General features: G+C 45.4%; 2 protein-coding genes across 5 annotated transcripts; one reads left to right on the forward strand and one right to left on the reverse strand.

The window, feature by feature from the left end:
- Positions 1-8,493: 8,493 nt before the first annotated feature.
- GTF3A (general transcription factor IIIA) lies at positions 8,494-13,632 on the forward strand. Of its 2 annotated transcripts, none has more exons than XM_051607993.1 (9): positions 8,494-8,722; positions 8,999-9,099; positions 9,601-9,697; positions 9,864-9,952; positions 10,914-10,987; positions 12,220-12,303; positions 12,701-12,930; positions 13,023-13,082; positions 13,340-13,632. In XM_051607993.1, the coding sequence occupies exons 1-9, from the start codon at positions 8,555-8,557 to the stop codon at positions 13,499-13,501; spliced, it is 1,065 nt and encodes a 354-aa protein (XP_051463953.1). In that variant the 5' UTR covers positions 8,494-8,554; the 3' UTR covers positions 13,502-13,632. The 2 variants fall into 2 exon arrangements, with proteins under 2 accessions (XP_051463953.1, XP_051463954.1); XM_051607994.1 differs by having other exon boundaries at positions 13,026-13,082.
- On the reverse strand, positions 13,558-18,976 carry MTIF3 (mitochondrial translational initiation factor 3). Of its 3 annotated transcripts, none has more exons than XM_051607997.1 (4): positions 18,831-18,976; positions 16,357-16,820; positions 14,966-15,078; positions 13,558-13,826 (listed from the first exon to the last, which is right to left on the reverse strand). In XM_051607997.1, the coding sequence occupies exons 2-4, from the start codon at positions 16,817-16,819 to the stop codon at positions 13,617-13,619; spliced, it is 786 nt and encodes a 261-aa protein (XP_051463957.1). In that variant the 5' UTR covers position 16,820; positions 18,831-18,976; the 3' UTR covers positions 13,558-13,616. The 3 variants fall into 3 exon arrangements, with proteins under 3 accessions (XP_051463957.1, XP_051463955.1, XP_051463956.1); XM_051607995.1 differs by having other exon boundaries at positions 14,966-15,111; XM_051607996.1 differs by lacking the exon at positions 18,831-18,976 and adding an exon at positions 18,563-18,796 and having other exon boundaries at positions 14,966-15,111.
- Between the last annotated feature and the right edge of the window lie 251 nt (positions 18,977-19,227).

Consider the following 19,227-nt stretch of genomic DNA (forward strand, 5'->3'; position numbering starts at 1 on the left):
AAGGAGAGGACCACACAGTGCAGTGCTGGACCGTGATAATCAAGATGGAAGTCCAAAGACCATGGTGTTTCTCTGTGTTTGTCCACAGTCCCAGCCCCACATTGATGGAGCCTACTCAAAGCCACTGGTGTTCTGCCCAGGCAATGCCTGAACAATGCTGGCTGCAAGAGCAAGCTAGCAGTTATTACCTAGCCCAGATTATCCCTGTTTTAATTAATGCATGTTTTTAAGTCCCAGCTCTCTGCTACCTCAGTCGTTTGTGTTGCCAGGTCTGAGCCCAGGATGCCTCCCTGAGTGCCGGGGGGGCTCAGACCTGCCATAAACGGGGACTGCTGCAAGCAGTGAGGAAATGAAGCCAGGAACACTGGGAGTTCTCTGCCATAAAACACATGCTGCAGGCTTTGTCTTGCTGGGCAGTGTTAGCTCCCAAAGTTGTTTTCCCTAGTTGTTGTCATAAAACTTCAGTGAAACCACCTACAAGCTTTGGAAGCTGCGTGGGGGAGGGGATAAACATTGAATGTCCATTGTTAGAGCTTACAGAGTCTCTTCTGCTTAAACTGGCTTGTACTGGTATTATTTCACTGGGCTCAGGGGAATGATCAGCGAGTCAGATCCCAGGAATCAATAAATCATAATTTTCTTCCTTGAAAACAGATGACTGAACTAAGAGAATTTGGAATAAAGGTGTTTGTGCTGAGCTCCAAAATCTTGCTCTTTCATCCCTTTAATGAGAGACCTGGGGTCTATTTAGCAGGACTGTTTCAAGTGTGAGGTAGGGCTGAAAGCTGCTGGTCAGTTGATGTCCCAAAATACAGAAAAGGAATAAATGAACTCAAGTGACAGGCATTTTTACAAGGGTAGTTGCAAACAGTGGCAGCACATCTCCATGCACACGTAGAGCAGCACAGTGCCTTTGGAATATGGCAGATATGTAAATGTGCCTTGAAATGAATTCTTAATTGAACGATTCATAAAGAAATGAGGAGTGAGCACACCCAAACTTAACCCCCTGCCTATCATTACCTAATTGATGCAATCTCTCCTTCTGCCTGCAAGCCATCCCCCAGCAGATCACAGTTCCCCGTGTTAGCATCCCTGTCAGAGAACATTGTTCTGATGGACACACCAGTGGCATTTTCAGATGACACAAGCAATGGCAATAAGCAGGACCAAGGGGCAGTACAGTCAAAGGAGAAGTGCAAGAGAGAAAAGATATGGTCCAGATGTGCTGATTATGATTAAAATTTATAAAGAGAGTTAGTTATCTTAAGGAGGAAAGGAGATTTCTCCTAAGAGTCTGAGTTGAATGACTCAGCCCTATAGGGCTCCCTCCCACCCCACAGTCTGTTACAACAGGGAAAATCTGTGTCCCACTGGGGCAAACAGGGTGGATTTAAGAGTCAGTTGGCACAAAACCCATCAGAGGGGGGGCAGCCACTCCCTGCAGGGCAGAGAAACAGCTTTCAGGTGGGCAGGAAAGCTAGAGCAGAGAGGAAAGAGCCAGAGTAGATGAGTAAATCTTGATGACTTATCATCCAAGTCATTTGTAGTCATGGGCTTACTAACAGATATGAAGTAGGATTGTGAAAAACAGTTATTTTCGTCAGCTTGATGCAGAGTTGAGGAAGGGCTTCATTTTTCTCTTTACTGTGCTGGAGAGATGGAAACTTTTTTTAAAAAAAGAAACAAAACAAACAAACAAACAAAAACCCACAAGAAAACAGAAAGCTGTTTTGCTTGGAATCCTTTGCAGAATGCACAGTGTATGTTTGTCCAGCTTCCATCAGTTGGAGACTCTGGTGGAACGGCCTTCACAGACAGCCTTATGTTTCAATACACTCAGATCCAGACTTTTAAATTAGAGATTGACCCTGGCTATAGGTCACAGCCAGCACTGTGAGCCAGCTACAGGCTTTGGATCTGACTCTAAAGTGATTACAGTGAGTTGAATCAACTAACTTTTTTCTCTCAGGTTCATACTTGGAGTAACAACTTCAGATGAGAGGGTAAGGGAGAATCATGTGCCATTAAGGCACTTGTGCTGTATTTAAAACAGCCCAGTGAAGGACTGGAAGCCCTACTGTGCTGAGTGCTGGACAAGCATGCAGCACAGCCTCTTGCTCCAGATTTTAGTAGGCAAATTTATGAATAGACACAGAATGTGGGTTGATTTTTCACCCACAAATAGCCAAAGGGAGCTGAGAGGATCTGGGAAGTGGAATTCCTAACTAAATGAACAAAGTTAAGTGTGGCAGAAATTGACCACAATTAGGTAATAGTGAGAGAAGGGAGTTATTTTTTTTTTACATTATAACGCTGCACAAAAGCATTTTTGCTCCTTTGATGACTGTATTGTCCTTATTATCGTTCCACAGCCTTCACTCTGGTAGCTCATTACATCCACTCATTTCACCTTGGCTTAATTTAAGGATGTTCAAAACAACCAGGATGCTAGTGATGAGTTCCTGGCTGGGACTGCAGGTACAAACAAATCACTAAGTAGAAAATGTCATCTGATAGAAAGAAAACTTTTCTGTGGGAACAATGAAAGGAAAATTTTGGCCTCTTATTTTCAAAAGGAATTGGAGGCTAATCCAAATGTGTAGGTTGACCTCAAGCAAATTGCTTTGCTTTGGGGTGTTCTGTGGTGCAGCCAGTGTTGGTTTTGTCATTCTGAGTCAAACCAAACTTGGCAGGTGGAATTTCTCCACAAAACTGGAGTTCAAATACCTCCCTGTCCTGCTCCTGACACAAGGTAACAATCCTGTCTTTTGGCCATGAGGAAACCTCATGGGATAAGAAGACCTAGGCTTGAGTGCTGTGTGGTTGGGACACAACAACTTTGCCCTGGGCATCCAGCACTGAGCTACATTAGTACAGCTTAAGACACCCTAATGGGCTGTGTCTTGGCTTTGCCAGAGCTGCCTTTGGTCTCTCTCTAGCCTGGGGCAAGCGGCCTTACCTCTGGGCCTCCAGCAGGAGAGTCCCTTCCTTCCCAGAAGGAGACCTGGATGATGCTTGGAAAGGCTAACATAAAAGCTATGAGGGCTACCCTATTTCCCACTCCACACACTAAGACGTGTATGGAAATTACTCAAAGAATAAAACCTGCTAAGTAGCCTCATTAACCTTTTCTTTGGGGAGTTTACTGTAAAAGGGTAGGCTTTGGACCTTAATTTACTGGGAAGTGCAGTAATGTAATTAGCTAGACTGATAACAAGCTGAGCTGTGTGAATTCTTCAAAGGAGAGGAGGAATTTGCCAGACAAAGAGAAAAGGAAAAGAGGGGGAAAAATAACGTTTCCTTTGCCAATAATTATTTTTTTCAAAATATTAGTGGTATAAAATTATAGAAGATTTTTTTGATCAGAGGCAATGTTATTCTCAAATCTTTCCATATTTAAAGAGGACACAATCTCTATAATACTATAATTATTTAAAAAAAATAAAAATAATGCGTATTTTGAAACAAGGTATTTTGATTTTTTCTTTCCTAAGAAGCATCTCTCCTGCCCTGATTTCTTCCTCTTTTGGTGAAAACAGCTCAAAAACAGCTTGGGGAAACTCGTCCCAACACCATTTGCTTGCTGTGCAGCTGAGGCCAAGCTCTGCCTGTGCCTGACCCTCCCCACTACCTGCAAGGCACCACAGGGCTCTTCTCAAAACCAAATCTTGTTGATGGTCCAAGCAGCCTTTTTGCTTGTCACTGCCATCCCCCCTCACAAAAGCTTTGCTGAGGGCCATGTGAAGCTCTGGCTGCTTGAACCTCATGAGGTTCAGCCATGGCCATCCCTGGGGAGTGGGCTGCCCATGCCTTGTGGGCCCAGCTGTCCTGGCAGCCAACACAGGCTTTGAGGGCTTGTGAAGACCTTTCACAGCATGAAATTAAGAATGTATGTCACTAGATGGCTCTATCTGCTTTCACTAAATGCACATGGTTTTCTTTTTATGGCCCCATATAAGCAGCAGCCCTACAGCTCTGCACTAGTGGGGTGGAAAAAAAATCACCTGTTTTTTTGTGATGGTTTTCATTATCATCTTGCTAACATCCCTGAATAAAATGAACATGGTAGGAGAAACCTCATGGTTTGAGATTTGTATGAGATTGTCACCTCTGGGACAAATTCTGGCTTTTCACCGCAGACTCCTTCAGCAGGTATTGCACTCCAGCCTCTGTGCAGATTTGAACTAAAAAGGGATGAATTTGGCTGGCTGCTGAGTTTTTAACTTGGGTGCAAACTGGTGAAGAGCCAGGAACTTCCTTTTCTTTGTCCTTCATTAGGCAGAAGCCAGCACACACCTAAGATTACTCAAGTTGGTGGGACGATGTTTTCCAGACTCCTTGTTCACCTCCGGCCACCCTCAGGGTCACCTGGCCCCTGCCCAAGGGATGCTGCACCCATGCCAGCAGCTGCCATCCCATCAACACTCAACATGTGGGACCAGCTTCTGTGCTGCAACTTCTTGAGGGCTGCAGTGTTAAGGCACAAATTTACTTTTTGAAGATGTTCCTCAGGGACAGGGAGCTCACTGCCACAGCCCGGGCACAGCAGCCCGGGGAAGGTTTGGGGCAATGGGGACCATGAGGTTTGCAGGGAAGCCATCGTATTGTTTAGCCCATAATGGCAGGGGGCACTCTCCTGGGATTTTGGCTTGTGTGAGGTGGAGCAGGCAGGCAGCTGTGCTGGCTGGAGCAGAGCCTGCAGCTCTGCCCACGTTGGTGTTTAAAGGAGGGGAGGTTGCTACAGGAATATGCGCAGGAAGAGCACAGGGGAGCTGGATGGGACAGCACACCCTGGCTGTGCAGAGGGCACTGAAGCCCTCTGGATGCCTGCAGCCTCAAACCTTTATGCTTAAAGCCACATTTTCAGGTTTTGCATGTCTCTTAGTAACTAAAAAGCTACCGTGGGTCTGAATCTGGAAAAGAAAAAGTATCAGATTGTTCCTTTCCCCAGAAGAAAAACTATATTGAAAAAAAAATACAATATATTCAGGGGCTCCACTGGCAGTATTGCCTTAAGGCTGAGTATTTTATCAGCTGCCAGATCTCTCCAGTGTATTTGAGAGATGTTTGAAGCAAAATTCCTGCCTGGAAAAAGTTACTATCTGAGAATATAATCCAAAGCCATGAAAGACTAGGAGCATCTTTCCACTGATTTCAAAAGGATTTGAGGCCCTGGGGAACGAGTCTGGCATCTCTTCCTCATATCAGCAGCCTCTGCACTTCAAGGAAACAACCCGTGTAATAACAACTACTTGCAGAAGCATTTGCAAGATCACAACTTCAGCAGCACAAATGATACCAGCGGAGAGGCTAGTGACCACGGTGGGAAAGGAGGCCAATTTGCTTGGTTAGTCATTTGATACAAGTGTTGCTATCTAACACATTACTGACAGAATAATAATTCTGTCTGATGAAGCAGAAATTACTACAATAACACCACTAAAATAACCATCCCTCCTAGCCATTGCTGCCAGGAGAGGATGGGTGAAATTGCATTTCTCTTTCTTCCAAGTGAACAGACTACATGCTGGAGAAGTGCCTTGTGAGGCTCATCAGGAGAGGAAGGACTTGTATGGCTACATATGGCAGCTTCTGTTGCAACCTGCCTTTGGAGGATGTCTTGGTTTTATGGCCCCAGATAGCTGCAGGCATGATTTTGCACCTGCAGTTTTGGTCAGATAGCTAACTACTGTCTTTACTGACCCATGTAATGTGATGCCTAGAGAGGCCAGTGCTGCGAGCACAAATAGTTGTGACTGATTAGGAAAGGCACCATTTGCAGGGCAGACACAATGCTGGGTGTTTTGTCCCTTCTGAAATTCGGCTCTGCTGTGAGCCAGGAAGGACTGATAACCCCATCAGCATCCTTCAGGCAGGCAGCTCCTTCCTGGAGTTGTCCTGGGGGACTGAGACTTTGCTCCCTTCAAGGGACTACAGTGAAATGGTGAATCAGGGCTGGTTTGTGTTAACCTGGTCTTGTCTGATCCTGTCCAACAGCTGGGTGAGCTGAATGCTTGAGTAAGTAAATCCCTCAGGGCAAAGACAGTGAGGCAGGGGCAGGAACTGGGGCAGGAGGTGTTTTCCAGGAGAGAGGTCCCCCACATAGGGGCTGTGCCCAAGCCTTCCTTGCCCCCATTGCATCTGGAAAGGGCTTTGGTGGATCCAGCTCACATGAGTGCTCACACAGTCAGGTTTCTCTTCTTGTCATGCAAGCCATGGGAGACAGGTAGAGATACAAGACCCAGGCAGTGATATTAACTGGCTTCAAATAGTGTAAGGAACCTGGGACCAGGCTCTAATTCGGCTTGTATAACATGCAGGAAATTTTATTTAAAATAGGCAGGTCAGGATAGCCGATGGGAGGGTTGATGGGGAGAAGAGGGCTCTGGGCACTGCTTGGCACAGCTCTGCTATGTAACTTCACCATCACTCACAGCCTGTGTCTCCTGCAGGCAGGAGAAAAAAATCACGTAATGCAGATTTCTTCTATTTCCTCCCTTGGAGGATCAGCCTACTGAGAGATTCATTCAAATCCACTATAGCAGAGACAGAAAAACATCACCTGACCAGAAAATGCTCTTATGGAGAACAAGTCTTTGATAGCTTTACATGCTTCTTGAACACAGGGAAAGCCAGTCAATAAAGTTCCTTGTGGCCTAAAAGCAGAAACATCTGTTGGATGCAGCTTGCTAGGCTGAATATAGCAGCAGGAAAGCCCAACTGATTAACTCCATCCTCTTCCTAACATGTTTTTGTGGTTCCCAGAAATCCCTAGAAAGGGCTCCTGAGGACACTGCCACCATTACAGGCCAGCTATAATTCTGTAAACAGAGAGATCAAGGAAACCTTACCCTAACTGCAGTTCACCTCTGGCATCCAGTTTGCATAATTCACACGTGCTTCATCTGCTCTCCCTTAGACATGGGACAAGCTTGCAATTTGGGAAAAGAGGAAAAGCCCATGCCCTGGTGAAGAAGAGAAAAAAGCCATTATTGTTGCAAGAAGGAAAAGTGAGTGGGAGGGTTTGGGTCCATATAACCTTGCAAGTAGTCTAGAGCTGGGAAAAATGGCAGGGATTATTAGAGCAGTAATATAGTAGATGCAGAAAGCACTGCCACTGATCATTCTCAATGCAAGTCTCCATCAGGGCCCTTCTCCCAGCCCCACCCTTCTCATCCACATTCATCTCAACAAGGAAAGCAGCCAGCTTTCTGGGGTTTTCTCTCAATTGCTTTTTGCATTTTGGTCTTCTTTCATTTCTGTTTATAGTAACTGCACAGGGTGAAAATGCTTAAGAGCAACAGCCTTTTCTAGCCCCCCCCCCCCCCCCCCCCCCCGCATCAGCTTTTGTCAAGATGTGATGTGACTGGACAGGGTGGCAGATAATCATGACAACAGGACAGGGGGACAGACCACCTCTGCTATGGGATCCTGGGCAGCAGAGACAAGTCCATCTGGTCTGCACATGCCTGAATTTTGAGGCAGGTAGTTGGAAGCAGGCAGCAGAAGCTGGTGTCTGACTCTAACCAGCACCACACAAACCCATCCTCTCCCTGGGCAACACAGGGACTTAAACCAAAACTGCCTGGAAAGACTTTGCCCCAGGACGCAACCTGGCACCTGCAAAACCCATGTGTTGATTCTTGGAGAGGCAGCAGAGCCCTGTCCCCCAAAACCCCAGAAGAGCTGCTCTGTGGATGGACCCAGAATTTTGGATCTCCTCAAAAGTGGCTCTCCTCTGGCATGTCAGAGGACTCTGCACCAGGCAGCAACAGGGGTTTGTGTCTGGCACATAGATCCATGGAAGAATTTTGGCTGGAGAGTTAAGACTGTTAAGTCCAACCATTAACACAGCACTGCCAAGACCACCACTAAACCATGTCCCTGAACACTGCACTTAAGCATCTTTTAAATATCTCCAGGGAGGGTGACTCCCCCACCTCCCTGGGCAGTCTGTTCCAGTGCCTGACAACCTTTATAGTGAAGAAATTTTTCCTAATATCCAATCTAAACCTTTTCTGGCACAACTTGAGGCCGTTTCCTCTCGTCCTATCGCACGTTACTTGGGAGTAGGGACCGACCTCCCCCTGGGTACAACCATCTCTCAGGTAGTTGTAGAGGGCGACAAATTCTGCCTTCCCACAGCCTCTTTTTGAAGGTCCCTCCCCACCTGGAAATCACAGAATGTTTGGGCTGGAAGGGACCTTTAACGGCCCAACACCCCGCAGTGAGCAGGGACCTCTTTAGCTAGACCAGGTTGCTCAGAGACCCATCAAGCCTCACCCTGAATGTTTCACCACCCGCAGCGAATCGCCCGGGCGGCCCCGCGCCCGCCCCCCCCGCCGCGGGGACGCGCAGCCGCCGCGGGGACGCGCAGCCGCCGCGGGGACGCGCAGCCGCCGCGGGGACGCGCAGCCGCCGCGGGGACGCGCAGCCGCCGCGGTCCGCTCCGCTCCCCGCGCATGCCCGTGCCCGGCCCCGCCCCGGGGCCGCGCTGCCGGCCGGGACGGGCCGCGGCGTTCCCGCTCGGGGCGGGCTGCGGGGCTCCCGCATGGTCGGGGAATGTGCGGAGGGCAGCGCGCGGGACAGCGGGGCAGCAGCCGACGGGGGCGGGAGGGTGGTCCCCGCCCGCGCTTTCATCTGCTCCTTCCCGGACTGTGAGGCCGTCTTCTCCAAGGCCTGGAAGCTGGACGCGCACCTCTGCCGGCACACGGGCGAGGTGAGCCGGGCGGCCGGGGCGGGGTTTCCGCTGGGGCCGCCCCGTCGGCGGGGCAGGGAGGTTATGCGTGGCGAAGGAGCCCGGCGGGCCGGGCCGGGGCCGGTGGCCTCGGGGGATCGGGCAGCCTGCCTGGGGCACCCCTGGCACCGCGGGGGGCTGGTGGGTTGTGTCTGAAACACCGCTGGGTCTCCCCGCTGGAGGCAGCCCGACCGGCCGAGCCCTCGAAGGGGCGGTTCGTCGTGCCTGGACACCGCTCTCGCTGTCCCTCTCTTCCAGAGGCCGTATGTTTGCGAGTACGAAGGCTGCGGTAAAAGCTTCACGAGAGATTTCCACCGCGCTCGACACCTTCTCACGCACACAGGGGAAAAGCCGTTCGAGTAAGGGCCGAATTCTTTACTTCTCAAAATGGGTGACGCTTGTCGCTGTGGAAAGGGAGAGGAGTTAAAACTGGTGCGCGGGTGGTGAGGAGCGTCGCTAGCCCCGGCGTGCCGAGTGCTGCCGGAACAGCGTGCACACAGGGTAGGGTGTGGGGAACCTCCTCAGCCTCCGCCCTCCTGACTGGTAGTGATCTGGGCAGATCCCTAGAATACAGAATTAAAATAAGGAAGGGCAGCTATCTCCTATTACCAAGTCCTTAATAGCTACGTGTCATGGATTAGGGAATAGGAAAAGATATTTAATTAAAAATATCTTCTGTTACATTTTCATGTGGCTTTTGATTGTAACTTAGCTTCTTGTTTCTGGTTTTGAAGCAAATTTTTATATTTGGGTTGTGAGTTTTGGTTATTCTTTGCGTACTCCTCTTGTCCAATGATTTCTGTACCTGGTTAGAGAACAAGTCATGGAGAGTGATAATAAAAAATGCAGTTCATTTGCAGGTGCCCAGCTGATGGTTGCAACCAGAAATGTGGAACAAAATCCAACTTGAAAAAGCACATTCAGCGCAAGCATGAAAATCAGCAAAAGCAATATGTGGTGAGTAACTACCTTTGATACTGTAAAGTGGAGGCTAAACAAGCTCCTTTCTGTGTATCTAGTGAAATACTTCAACTTGTTATTGTATGAGTTCAAATACCGTGATTGGGATTTCACCAGACACATGTGGACTGGGCTTCTAACGATAACATCATTTCCTAAATAGTGCGACTTTGAAGGCTGCAACAAGTCTTTCAGGAAACATCAGCAACTGAAAGTTCATCAATGTCACCACACCAATGAACCTCCCTTCAAGTAGGTGGAAAATTTTAATGATGAACTTACAATTCCATTTAAACACTGTAGATGAAAACAGATGCCTTTTCTCAACTTCTTCCTTGATGTGGCTTTTTTTTTTTTTTAAATGGCATGAGTTTGTAGTTCTGGCTGCAAATACATTTCATGTACTAGTCCTTTGTTCAGAAGTCTCTCTTGAGCAGCAGTCTTGGTGCTCTGTAACTTAAACATTCCAGATGTTTGCTTAGAATTTATTACAGGTTCACAGGAAAAATTTTTCACAAAAATTTTTTCACAAAAAGCCCAGTTTTGAGCTCACACATTCTGAAAGGCAAGCCTAAGAACTTGTACAGTAAAAAAATGCAGCTACCTTGGCTTTCCAGTAAAAAGCAGTGACTTGGCTAAGGCTGAAGTGAGTAGTAGCTTAAAAAAAGAGGCGAGAGGCTTGGACACTAATCTGAGAAGCTGTGCATTGCAACTCCCTGATTTGCGTGACACATCAGTATAGATCTGATGAAAGCAAAGTTTGGTTTTGTATTTCTTGCAGGTGGAGCACACTTTGCAAGAGTGTTCCACTTTAGTGGAGTGCACAAGGAGGGCTGGGTAACAGGCACAAAATACTGTTAGTGTCCTGCTGCTGCTTTGGCTGCTAGACCTGTACAAGCCACTTAAACCTTCCACTTTGTATCTCTGATGTTTGAAGAGCCTACTGTGTATGGATGATCTGAGCTTTAGCTAAAGCTTAACTTAGTCTATAAGCATCTATGCTGTATGAAATCATGCTATAATTTTAACTCTCAAGAGGATCAGAGTCTTCTATTAGAAACATCTTAAGGAATTTACTTTTACAGGGTGGTAGGGGGACACAACAAATCTCTAGGCAGGGGGAAAGTTTGATTATTTTAATGTTTCTTGACTTAAAGAGCAAAAAATATGCAGATGCAGTGAAAGACAGTAAACTGGTGTACTTTGTACCTAGATGTAATCATGAAGGATGTGGGAAGTGTTTTTCTACTCCAAGTCAACTTAAGAGGCATGAGAAGGTACATGAAGGTAATGCAGTTTTTGTTTCTGCTTCAGTTATGTTTTAGCAAATTGAAAAGGAGTTGTTGTGGTACAGCAGGAATACATGACAGACATGGAAGTCTTCTGGGCCAAGTGATCCAGGAAAAACAAGAACGCCAGTTTTGAATAGTCAAAAGGGATACAGTTGCAAGACAGTGCAACGTTCAGTTACCATGTACTTGTGGCAGGCTGAACAGAGCTCAGGATTCCTTCTTAGTGTGCTTCCTTGTCAATAATCCATCTTCTGAAGATGGGCTATTGGTTCAGGCAATAGCCAAGACCTCCAGAGGCTAGGATCAGCTGCCAGTTCCACCACAGTTTTCTTATGAAGCCTTGGCAAAACCATGTAAGTTTGCATTTTTACAGGTGTTAATGTGCCTGTGTGAAAGGTAGATCAGGAGGGGTGTATGTTTGGGCTAATCCTGCTACACTCCTATCCATTCTTTCAGTACTATTGATAGCTAACCTGCTTTACAGTGCTAGAATAAAACAGAACCAAAACTAAACAAACCTGAGGGACTAGAAAAAGTATCCAGAAAATTGTGATTTGTACTGCATTCCTTTCTTAAGACAGAGACTGGTTCGTAGTTGTTTGACCTTTCTAGTCATGGGATTTAAATAGTATTGACTTTCTGTGGTTCATTTAAAAACTATCCTGGCTGCTTGATAAAATGGTAGAGTCTCTTTAGACTTGATGGAATATTACTGTATGGCCAAGATCTTGTTTTTTTAATATGTAATACAAATATTGTTGTAGAAATAACATATATAATTACAGTTATTTTCATTTATTTGGGTGAAAGTGTATGGCTGCTGAGGAAGTAGTTTTACTGAAGCAAGGAGAGGTAGAGTTTCATAAAACCATTTAGGTTGGAATGGACCTCTGGAAGTCATCTGGTCCAACTCAGCTCAAGGTGAGGTCAGTTAGACCAGGTTGATGAGGGTTGCATCCAGTCAAGTTCTGAATGTTTCCAGGAGCAGGATTCCATAGCCTCTCTAGACAACTTATGTCAGTGATACAAGGTTTCTTCTTTAAACCTTTTAGAATTTTCTCATGTTGTAATTTGTGTTTGCCTCAAGTCCCATCAGGATGCAGTAAGGGTGGAGAGGAGCAATACTGGCCCTTAATTTTTAAATGCTATAAGAGGAGTTCCTCCTTGTAAAACTGGACTGTGTTTGCCAGAACCTTTCTGATTGTAAACATCTGTCCTGTCCAACAGGCTACGCGTGTCAGAAAGAAAACTGCTCGTATACTGGAAAAACTTGGACAGAGCTTCTGAAGCACAATAAAGAAAGTCATCCAGGTAAAATTCAAATGCTTTAGCAAGTGAAACTTAACTTCTGATACAAATAGGAAACAAACTGCTAATCTGAAGAGGAGTCCTTGCTGAGTTAGTTCATCAACTTCTCACTGTGTCTAGACAAACCTGTTCACTAACACTGTATTGGTAACACGATTATCACTCTGGCTAGACCTTTAACTCAGAATACTACTCATCATACTAACTTTGCTTTGTGAACCAGTTAACAAGAAATTGTGTAAGGTAGGATTTCAGATCTGGATAACTCATTCTGCATTATTTTCTTCCAGTTCCTTGCACTTCATGTGAGTTTTGGCATTGTTCTAGAAGACTATTAGGGTTTGGTTCTGAGGTCCTGTCAGAAGCTGTTAATTTATACTCTGCCTTGTCTCCCACTCAGAGCCACTAGTTTGCAGCGAGTGTTACAAAACTTTTAAAAGGAAAGATTACCTCAAGCAGCATAAAAAAACACATGTGGTAGAGAGGGAAGTCTTCCGATGCCCAAGAGACGGATGTGGAAGAACTTACACAACTGTATTTAACCTTCAAAGCCATATTCTCTCCTTTCATGAGGAGAAAAAACCATTCTCTTGTGATTATCCAGGCTGTGGAAGAGTGTTTGCAATGAAGGTATGTATTTTTTATATTGTCCTGATGTGAATCACACCGTTTGAAATGCTAAATATAACCTTGTTTCTTTTTCCTGCTCTTTGTAACTGTAGCAGAGCCTAGCAAGGCACGCAATTGTTCATGATCCTGAAAAGAGAAAGCTGAACTTGAAAGTAAGTTACACTCTTGAAAAAGTCCTCTCCACTATGCCCTGTCACTTCAGAGGAGGGTAAAAATTAAGTGGTTGAGAATGTAACTTCAAGCAGGAAAACAGGCCAGTTGTCTACTTAATTTGGGAGATTCTTAATTCCTGAAGCTCCTTTAAATAATGCAGTGCTGGCCTACTAATTGATTTCTTCTCCTTCCCCCCCTCAGTAGTCTTTGCTCCATTTATGTGTTAAGTTGCTTATTCTGGATTTATTTCTGCCAGGCAAAGCGTTCCCGTCCCAAGAGGAGCTTGGCCTCTCGTCTGAGTGGCTACATTCCTCCTAAAACACAGACAAGAAGGGATGTGGTGGTGACAGAAAGCAAGATAATAGGCAAGCGCAAGGAAAATGAAATACCAGCTGTTGAAATTCTGACTCTGCAGTAGAGGTTAACTGAGACAACTTTCTTCATGGAATAAGCAGTGCAAAGATCAACATGAACTTATATTAAGTTTATAGTATTTTATTTTCATGAGACATTGTTTACAGCTTTTCATAAAATCAATGAGGCAACTCACTTGACTTCAGATCTTCATTTTCTTTCTTTGCTGTACTGGTTTTCTGTTTTTCCATTTTCTGGGATGCTTTCAACTCTTTTTCAGACATGTGTCTCAAAATACAGGTACTTACTCCTTCTCTGGTAATTTTTGGCTTGGAAAGGTAAGTGGCTTTCTCGGAGACAGTCTCTAAAATCTGATCAAAAAGCACGAACTGAAAAGAAGGAGAAAAACAGGAACTAAAGGCACAAACACAGGTAGATAAATATTTCAGGCTGTTCTGTAGTGACACTTATTTTCTGCTTGTGGTGTAGCTATTAGCTGAAACCAGCTAGTTGTTAGTCCTGGGTTGAGCAGCTTAGTTTGTCCTTTCCTAGCTCTTTACTCATAAACAGGTTTAGAAAATTCACCCTTGGCATCAAGCCATTTCCTAACATGTAGGTTGACTTCCTGACTCATCCTGTTTTGCTCTCTAAAGTTATCCATGAAAGTGATGGCAACTGCATCTGTCTCCTCCCCACCCTCCTCTTCCACTAGATCTGAGCATATTATTATGGGGCTTTCCTCTCCAGGGGCAGTATTGTTCTAAGGTTAGCAGAAAGTGATAGTAACGAATTGTGCATTCATATAAGAAACTGAACTCTTTAAGTTAATAATTAAGCTTGTAAATTTAAAGACAACCCTAATCTAGAATGTATCAGGAAATGTTCTGCTCCCTCTCATATCCAGTTCCTTCTCTTGCTACCCTTTCCTAGTCAACTCAGTTCCTTTTGGATTAAGTGGTATCACAATTTTTTTTCAGCAATTTAGTAGACAGAATCATCAAAGAAACCTAATTCATTACATGCATAAAAGGAAAAAAAAAAACCACAAAAATCTTACATGGAATCTTTGTCATTTGCACAAATGGGTTTTTAATAATGAATACAAGTCTCAAGGCCCTGTAATTATACTGTAAGTTGCCACCAGCTCCCCAACATTTTTACAGGTTTACTTTGCCAGTCTTGGAACATCATTACAGTAGTTTTCCACACAGCAGTGGAAAACTAACCTTAGCCACAGTTGTACAAATGCATCTTCAGAAGCACAGTTTGGTTATTGAAATCATATAGCAGAATTTTTTTAAACCTTACTGTTAGAACTCTTCAATGAGTGAGCTGGCTTAAGGCATAGACAGGAAAATTTCACCAGCCCAGTTAATAAGGTGGGGCAGTTAATAAGCTTCTGCTGGGGCAACCATTACTTTAATGGGACCTAGACCTTTGTTTTGTGGCAGTACTGAGTAGGGGAAGTTAATACAAGCACAGCTATTTAATTAAACTGATTGGTCCAACTTCCAAGGAATCCACTTACCATGTCTGTATTGCTATCTTTTGCTTGCCGGATGGTAATTTTAACATGGTATTTCTTTTCAATCCACTGTGCTATCTGTTTAGTCTTGGTTTCTAAGTCATTCTTGGCAATAGCTGAAGAAAAGGATAACTCCTTCTGAACCATTCCTGTTTAAAACAGAACTAAAACTGTTGGCTTAACATCTGACCAAGTTGTATCAGTTCCTCTCTTTCAACAGTCTATGATGCTTTGCCTGCCCAGCTCCCTTCCCTCATGCTGCTGTCTCATACACAGAGCATCACAGTGTCACAGTCTCAGCATGCACCAGTCTCACCTTAGAAGGTGGCTGCTTGATTTCTCTCACTGCCATGATTGGGAGACTGCGTGCATGTTTGAGGCTTGCAGGGAAGTGTCTTCAGGGTCAGAGGCTTAGAGTATTTTTATTTTAATTACAGTTTTGTTCACAACACCCACAATGCAGGTCCATCAAAAATAAACAGGGAAGCACTGCATCTGGAATTACAGACTTGGTGTGCAAATTCCTGCATTCTGCACATAATGTAGCTTAATGTAGAAGCTCTGAAGTTAGATAGCTCTTCACCTTGAGCCCAGTTGCCTCAATGGTGAAATGCTATATTAAACTGGAAGTATGATGCCTTGTAATGTATTTGAATAACTTGTGCTCTCTTCCCCCTTAAAAGATTGTCTAAAGTAGTTAAAATTTGAATAATGTTTTTGCAGTTTCTTGAACAGAAAAACTTGCAACCACAATTGTGCTGCTCTCTAAAATCAGAACTCTACCCAAGGCACAGATACCTTTGTTAGCCTGAGGGTAAGAAAAGAGGATACAAGGTCAGATGCCTTTTCTAAAACCTCTTTGCCAAACTCAGTTTGTTAAACTCCTGGAGTAGGCTGACTTAAAAAACAACACAAACCATGGAAAAGTATTCAATAATGAAAAAAACTGTAGAAGAAATAGGTTCAGACTTTGTCATATAGCAGCAAGCTAGGAATAGAATATTTCATGACTACTGGTGACTAAATTATGTATTGGTGTATCTGGTGTTCAGTTTGTAAAAAATGCCAGTCACTTCATGCCTTAGTAAAAACAGAAATTCAGTGAGTCTTATGGAACCAGAGTCTAGTTATACTCACTTTAATAAGATTTTTTTTAAAGCCAGAAGATACAAAAATAGTAAATCCCAAGAAGGCAATAGAAGGCTTCTCTGTGAAAGAAGACTAGAATAATCCAAAATTTTATTTTCACCACTGAAAATCCTTAATAGCGTGGACTGCAGTGACACTGATTTGGATTTACACAAATGCAAGTAAGAGGATTTAATCTCCTGAAACCACTTTTAATGCAGCATTTTCCAAAGTACTCAGTGTTGCAGTGTAAACAACATACATACCTGGTTTTGGACTTCCTTTTTTCTTCTCTGCCCGTTTAAGCTGTTCTTCGTGAATCTGCTGCCCAGTCATTAGTCTGTATACAGGAGGTTCTACATTCTCATGAAGGAGAACTAGTTTCAGGTCATGTTGATCCATAAGTTTGAGTGCCTCTGCTCGGTGCATGTTTCCTAAGCTCTCTCCATCCTGGTTGATTACGTGCAAAATCCGGTAGGGAATTCGTCGCCCCACGCTTCCAAATGTTGCTTTCTTTTTTGGCTCTGTGTGAGATTTTTCAGCTGTACAAAATGGCTGAGTAAGTCCAAACACAGCTGACTTTCTAGGGTCAGGTACCACCATCCAGAATGGAGAAAAGGGCCTCTTTTGTGGTGTTTGTGTCAGAAGAGTACCAAAGAATCTTTTTGCATGTCTATTCTCATTTCTAGTTGCTTGACATAAAAGTTTCATCATGCAAAAGGCAGTCATTCTGAGGAAGCAGGGAAGAAGAAAAAACAAGTCACTCCCATCAGTAAGAGTCATCTAGTTATATTAGAAAGACTTGACTCCAGCTCAGTAAACCCTAGTCCATAAAACTACTGTTTCAAAAAGATGCATAGTGTTACTCCACAGAATGAGCAATCAAGTCACAGAGGGCTTTAACCCAGAGAGGAAATCTGACAGAGGAACAAGAGTTATGAAGAGTTGATGTTATCTTCAGTATTTTAGAATTTGAGCCTGGACTTTTTCAAAGAATCCAAAACTTCCAGTTCACTCATATGCCTAAGATCCCAACTTGCAAATTAAAATTTAAATAGTTACAGACATCTATCCTGGCATGGTACTTATCAAGCTACAGACTTTCAAAACAAACTTCAACATATGCCAGTGCTTGAAATTTGAGGACTAGAGAAACCGAAATTGCTTCCATTCTATTTTTTCCCCACTCCTCCTTGGTTCATGGAATCCCCCTGTCAATTTTAGTGCACTTAACAGTTACTTGCATTTTCTTCAAAACTTTAGAAATCAGCCAATTTTTAACAGCTGCAAATACTTTACAGGTGAAGAGCATACTGAAGTATTATCTGCAGTTTGGGTATTCCATATTTAAAAAGCAGCAAGTACAGGGAAAGCCAAAGATTATACTGGAAATGAAAAATGTGCCATAGCAGAGGAGTTGCCAAGAGTGTGACTTATTTTGCCTATGAAGGAATGTGATTCTACTCTATAATCTATATATGCATACATATATATATATATGGAGTCAGAATTGTTTTGGTTGGAAAAGACCTTCAAGATCATCAGGTCCAACCATTAACCCAGCACTGCCCAGCCCTAAGCACCACAACTACACATCTTTTAAATGTCTCCAAAGATGGTGACCACCACTTATTTCCCTGGGCAGGCTGTTCCAGAGCTTCAGTGTATGTGCAAACAAGTATCCATGTACCTGCATATACATGAAGGTACCAACAAGCAGCAAGGATAAGAACTATTTACAATTCTATATAAGCAGTCTTGGCCCATAAACAAGTGAAACTGCCTCCCTATGAACAAGCTTAGGCTAAAAATGGGGACTAAACACCAATTGCCAACACACAAATATCTTTGCACCTCATCGGTGCAGTCACCCAAAACCCAAGAAGTCCTTATTTTTAAAATGGTTTCATAAAGCTGCTGCAGATTGTGCACTGCAGACTTACAGACTGTAATCTTAAGTATTATCCCTGGTGCATTACAGAAGACTGTAATTAAGTTTACCTGGCATTCAGAGGAGCCTGGCTTGCCTTTGTCAGTTACTGACTTCCAAAACTAAGTAACAGTATTACAGCAATAGAATAAGTCTATTTTAAAGAAATGTTAAGTCTTGCTCTGCTAAATACAAGGTTTTCCCTTTATTCTCCTTCATTCTCTGTTGCTATTTAAACCTAAGATATCCTGCCTTAACTGTATGAGAAAGAAAACGACCCTTTTTATAGAAAACGACCCTTTTTATAGAAAACTTAAGTCACACGAGCGTGTTTGGCTGTCTGCGCCTCCCCCAGCGACACGGCCCGTGCTGGCAGGGCCGCGGGTCTGGGCTGAGCACAGAGCGGGACCCGCAGCCCCAGCAGCTGCTCCGCACTCGCCATGTACCCCCGCATCGAGTCACACGTATGCGTGATTCTCCCGATCCCACTCATGCGTATATACTTCCAGCTCCACCCACGAGTGCGGGGAGATGTTTTGCACCTTGCAGGTGCTGCTGCCCGGGGTTCTCCTGCGCTGCCTCACGTCGACGCGGGCTGAGAAGACGCGGGTTTCGCGTTCTGGGCGGGTCAGCGCGGGGCTGGGCTGTGCCCCTGCCCTGCTGTGTCGCTGTTCCCGGTGTGCGTGGCGGGGAGCCCGCCTGTGTCACCGTCACCGCGGCTCTCGGCGGGGCCGGCCCCGCAACCCGCTGGGCCTCCCCGGCCCGGCCCGCAGCGCCCTCCCCCGCGCCGGGCAGCTCCTCCCTCCCTACCTGCCGGCCGGGCCGGACCGGGCCGGGCCCAGCGGACCCGAGGCGAGGCGGGCCGGGCCGAGCACGGCCGGGCCAGCGTCCCCGACCCCCGCAGCAGCCGGGGAACAGCCCCAGGCCTCCGGGGGGTGGTGACTGCCCCGCCTCCCCCCTTCCTTTTCCTTCTCCTCCTCTTCCTCTTCCGCCTCCCGCCTCCCCCACCTGCTCGGGGCGGGTTCCGTACCCGGGTGTGCTCCTGCTTGTGCGGGCGCGTGCGGCACCGGCTGCGGGTGCAGCAGCGCCCGCCCGTCCCTCCCTGCCCGCACCTGCGTGTCCCGCGCCCCTCGGGGACACGCAGGCCTCCTCCTGCACGTGCTTGTGTGCGTGGAGAGTTTCTGTCTCGGGGTGGGTGCCTGCGCTT

The sequence above is a fragment of the Apus apus genome, chromosome 1 (assembly GCF_020740795.1).
Source record: "Apus apus isolate bApuApu2 chromosome 1, bApuApu2.pri.cur, whole genome shotgun sequence".
In the NCBI taxonomy this organism is placed as follows: domain Eukaryota; kingdom Metazoa; phylum Chordata; class Aves; order Apodiformes; family Apodidae; genus Apus; species Apus apus.

What these genes read in the sequence shown, in the direction of transcription:
- GTF3A (XM_051607993.1), top strand. Translation starts at nt 8,555, where the DNA reads ATGGTCGGGGAATGTGCGGAGGGCAGCGCGCGGGACAGCGGGGCAGCA. An exon ending in ATCAGCAAAAGCAATATGTG is followed by an intron (nt 9,698 to 9,863) that starts GTGAGTAACTAC and finishes TTTCCTAAATAG; the next exon opens with TGCGACTTTGAAGGCTGCAA. An exon ending in ACCAATGAACCTCCCTTCAA is followed by an intron (nt 9,953 to 10,913) that starts GTAGGTGGAAAA and finishes CTTTGTACCTAG; the next exon opens with ATGTAATCATGAAGGATGTG.
- MTIF3 (XM_051607995.1), bottom strand. Translation starts at nt 16,819, where the DNA reads ATGACTGCCTTTTGCATGATGAAACTTTTATGTCAAGCAACTAGAAAT. An exon ending in AAAAGGAAGTCCAAAACCAG is followed by an intron (nt 15,112 to 16,356) that starts GTATGTATGTTG and finishes TGTTTTAAACAG; the next exon opens with GAATGGTTCAGAAGGAGTTA. An exon ending in AAGATAGCAATACAGACATG is followed by an intron (nt 13,827 to 14,965) that starts GTAAGTGGATTC and finishes CCTTCTTTTCAG; the next exon opens with TTCGTGCTTTTTGATCAGAT.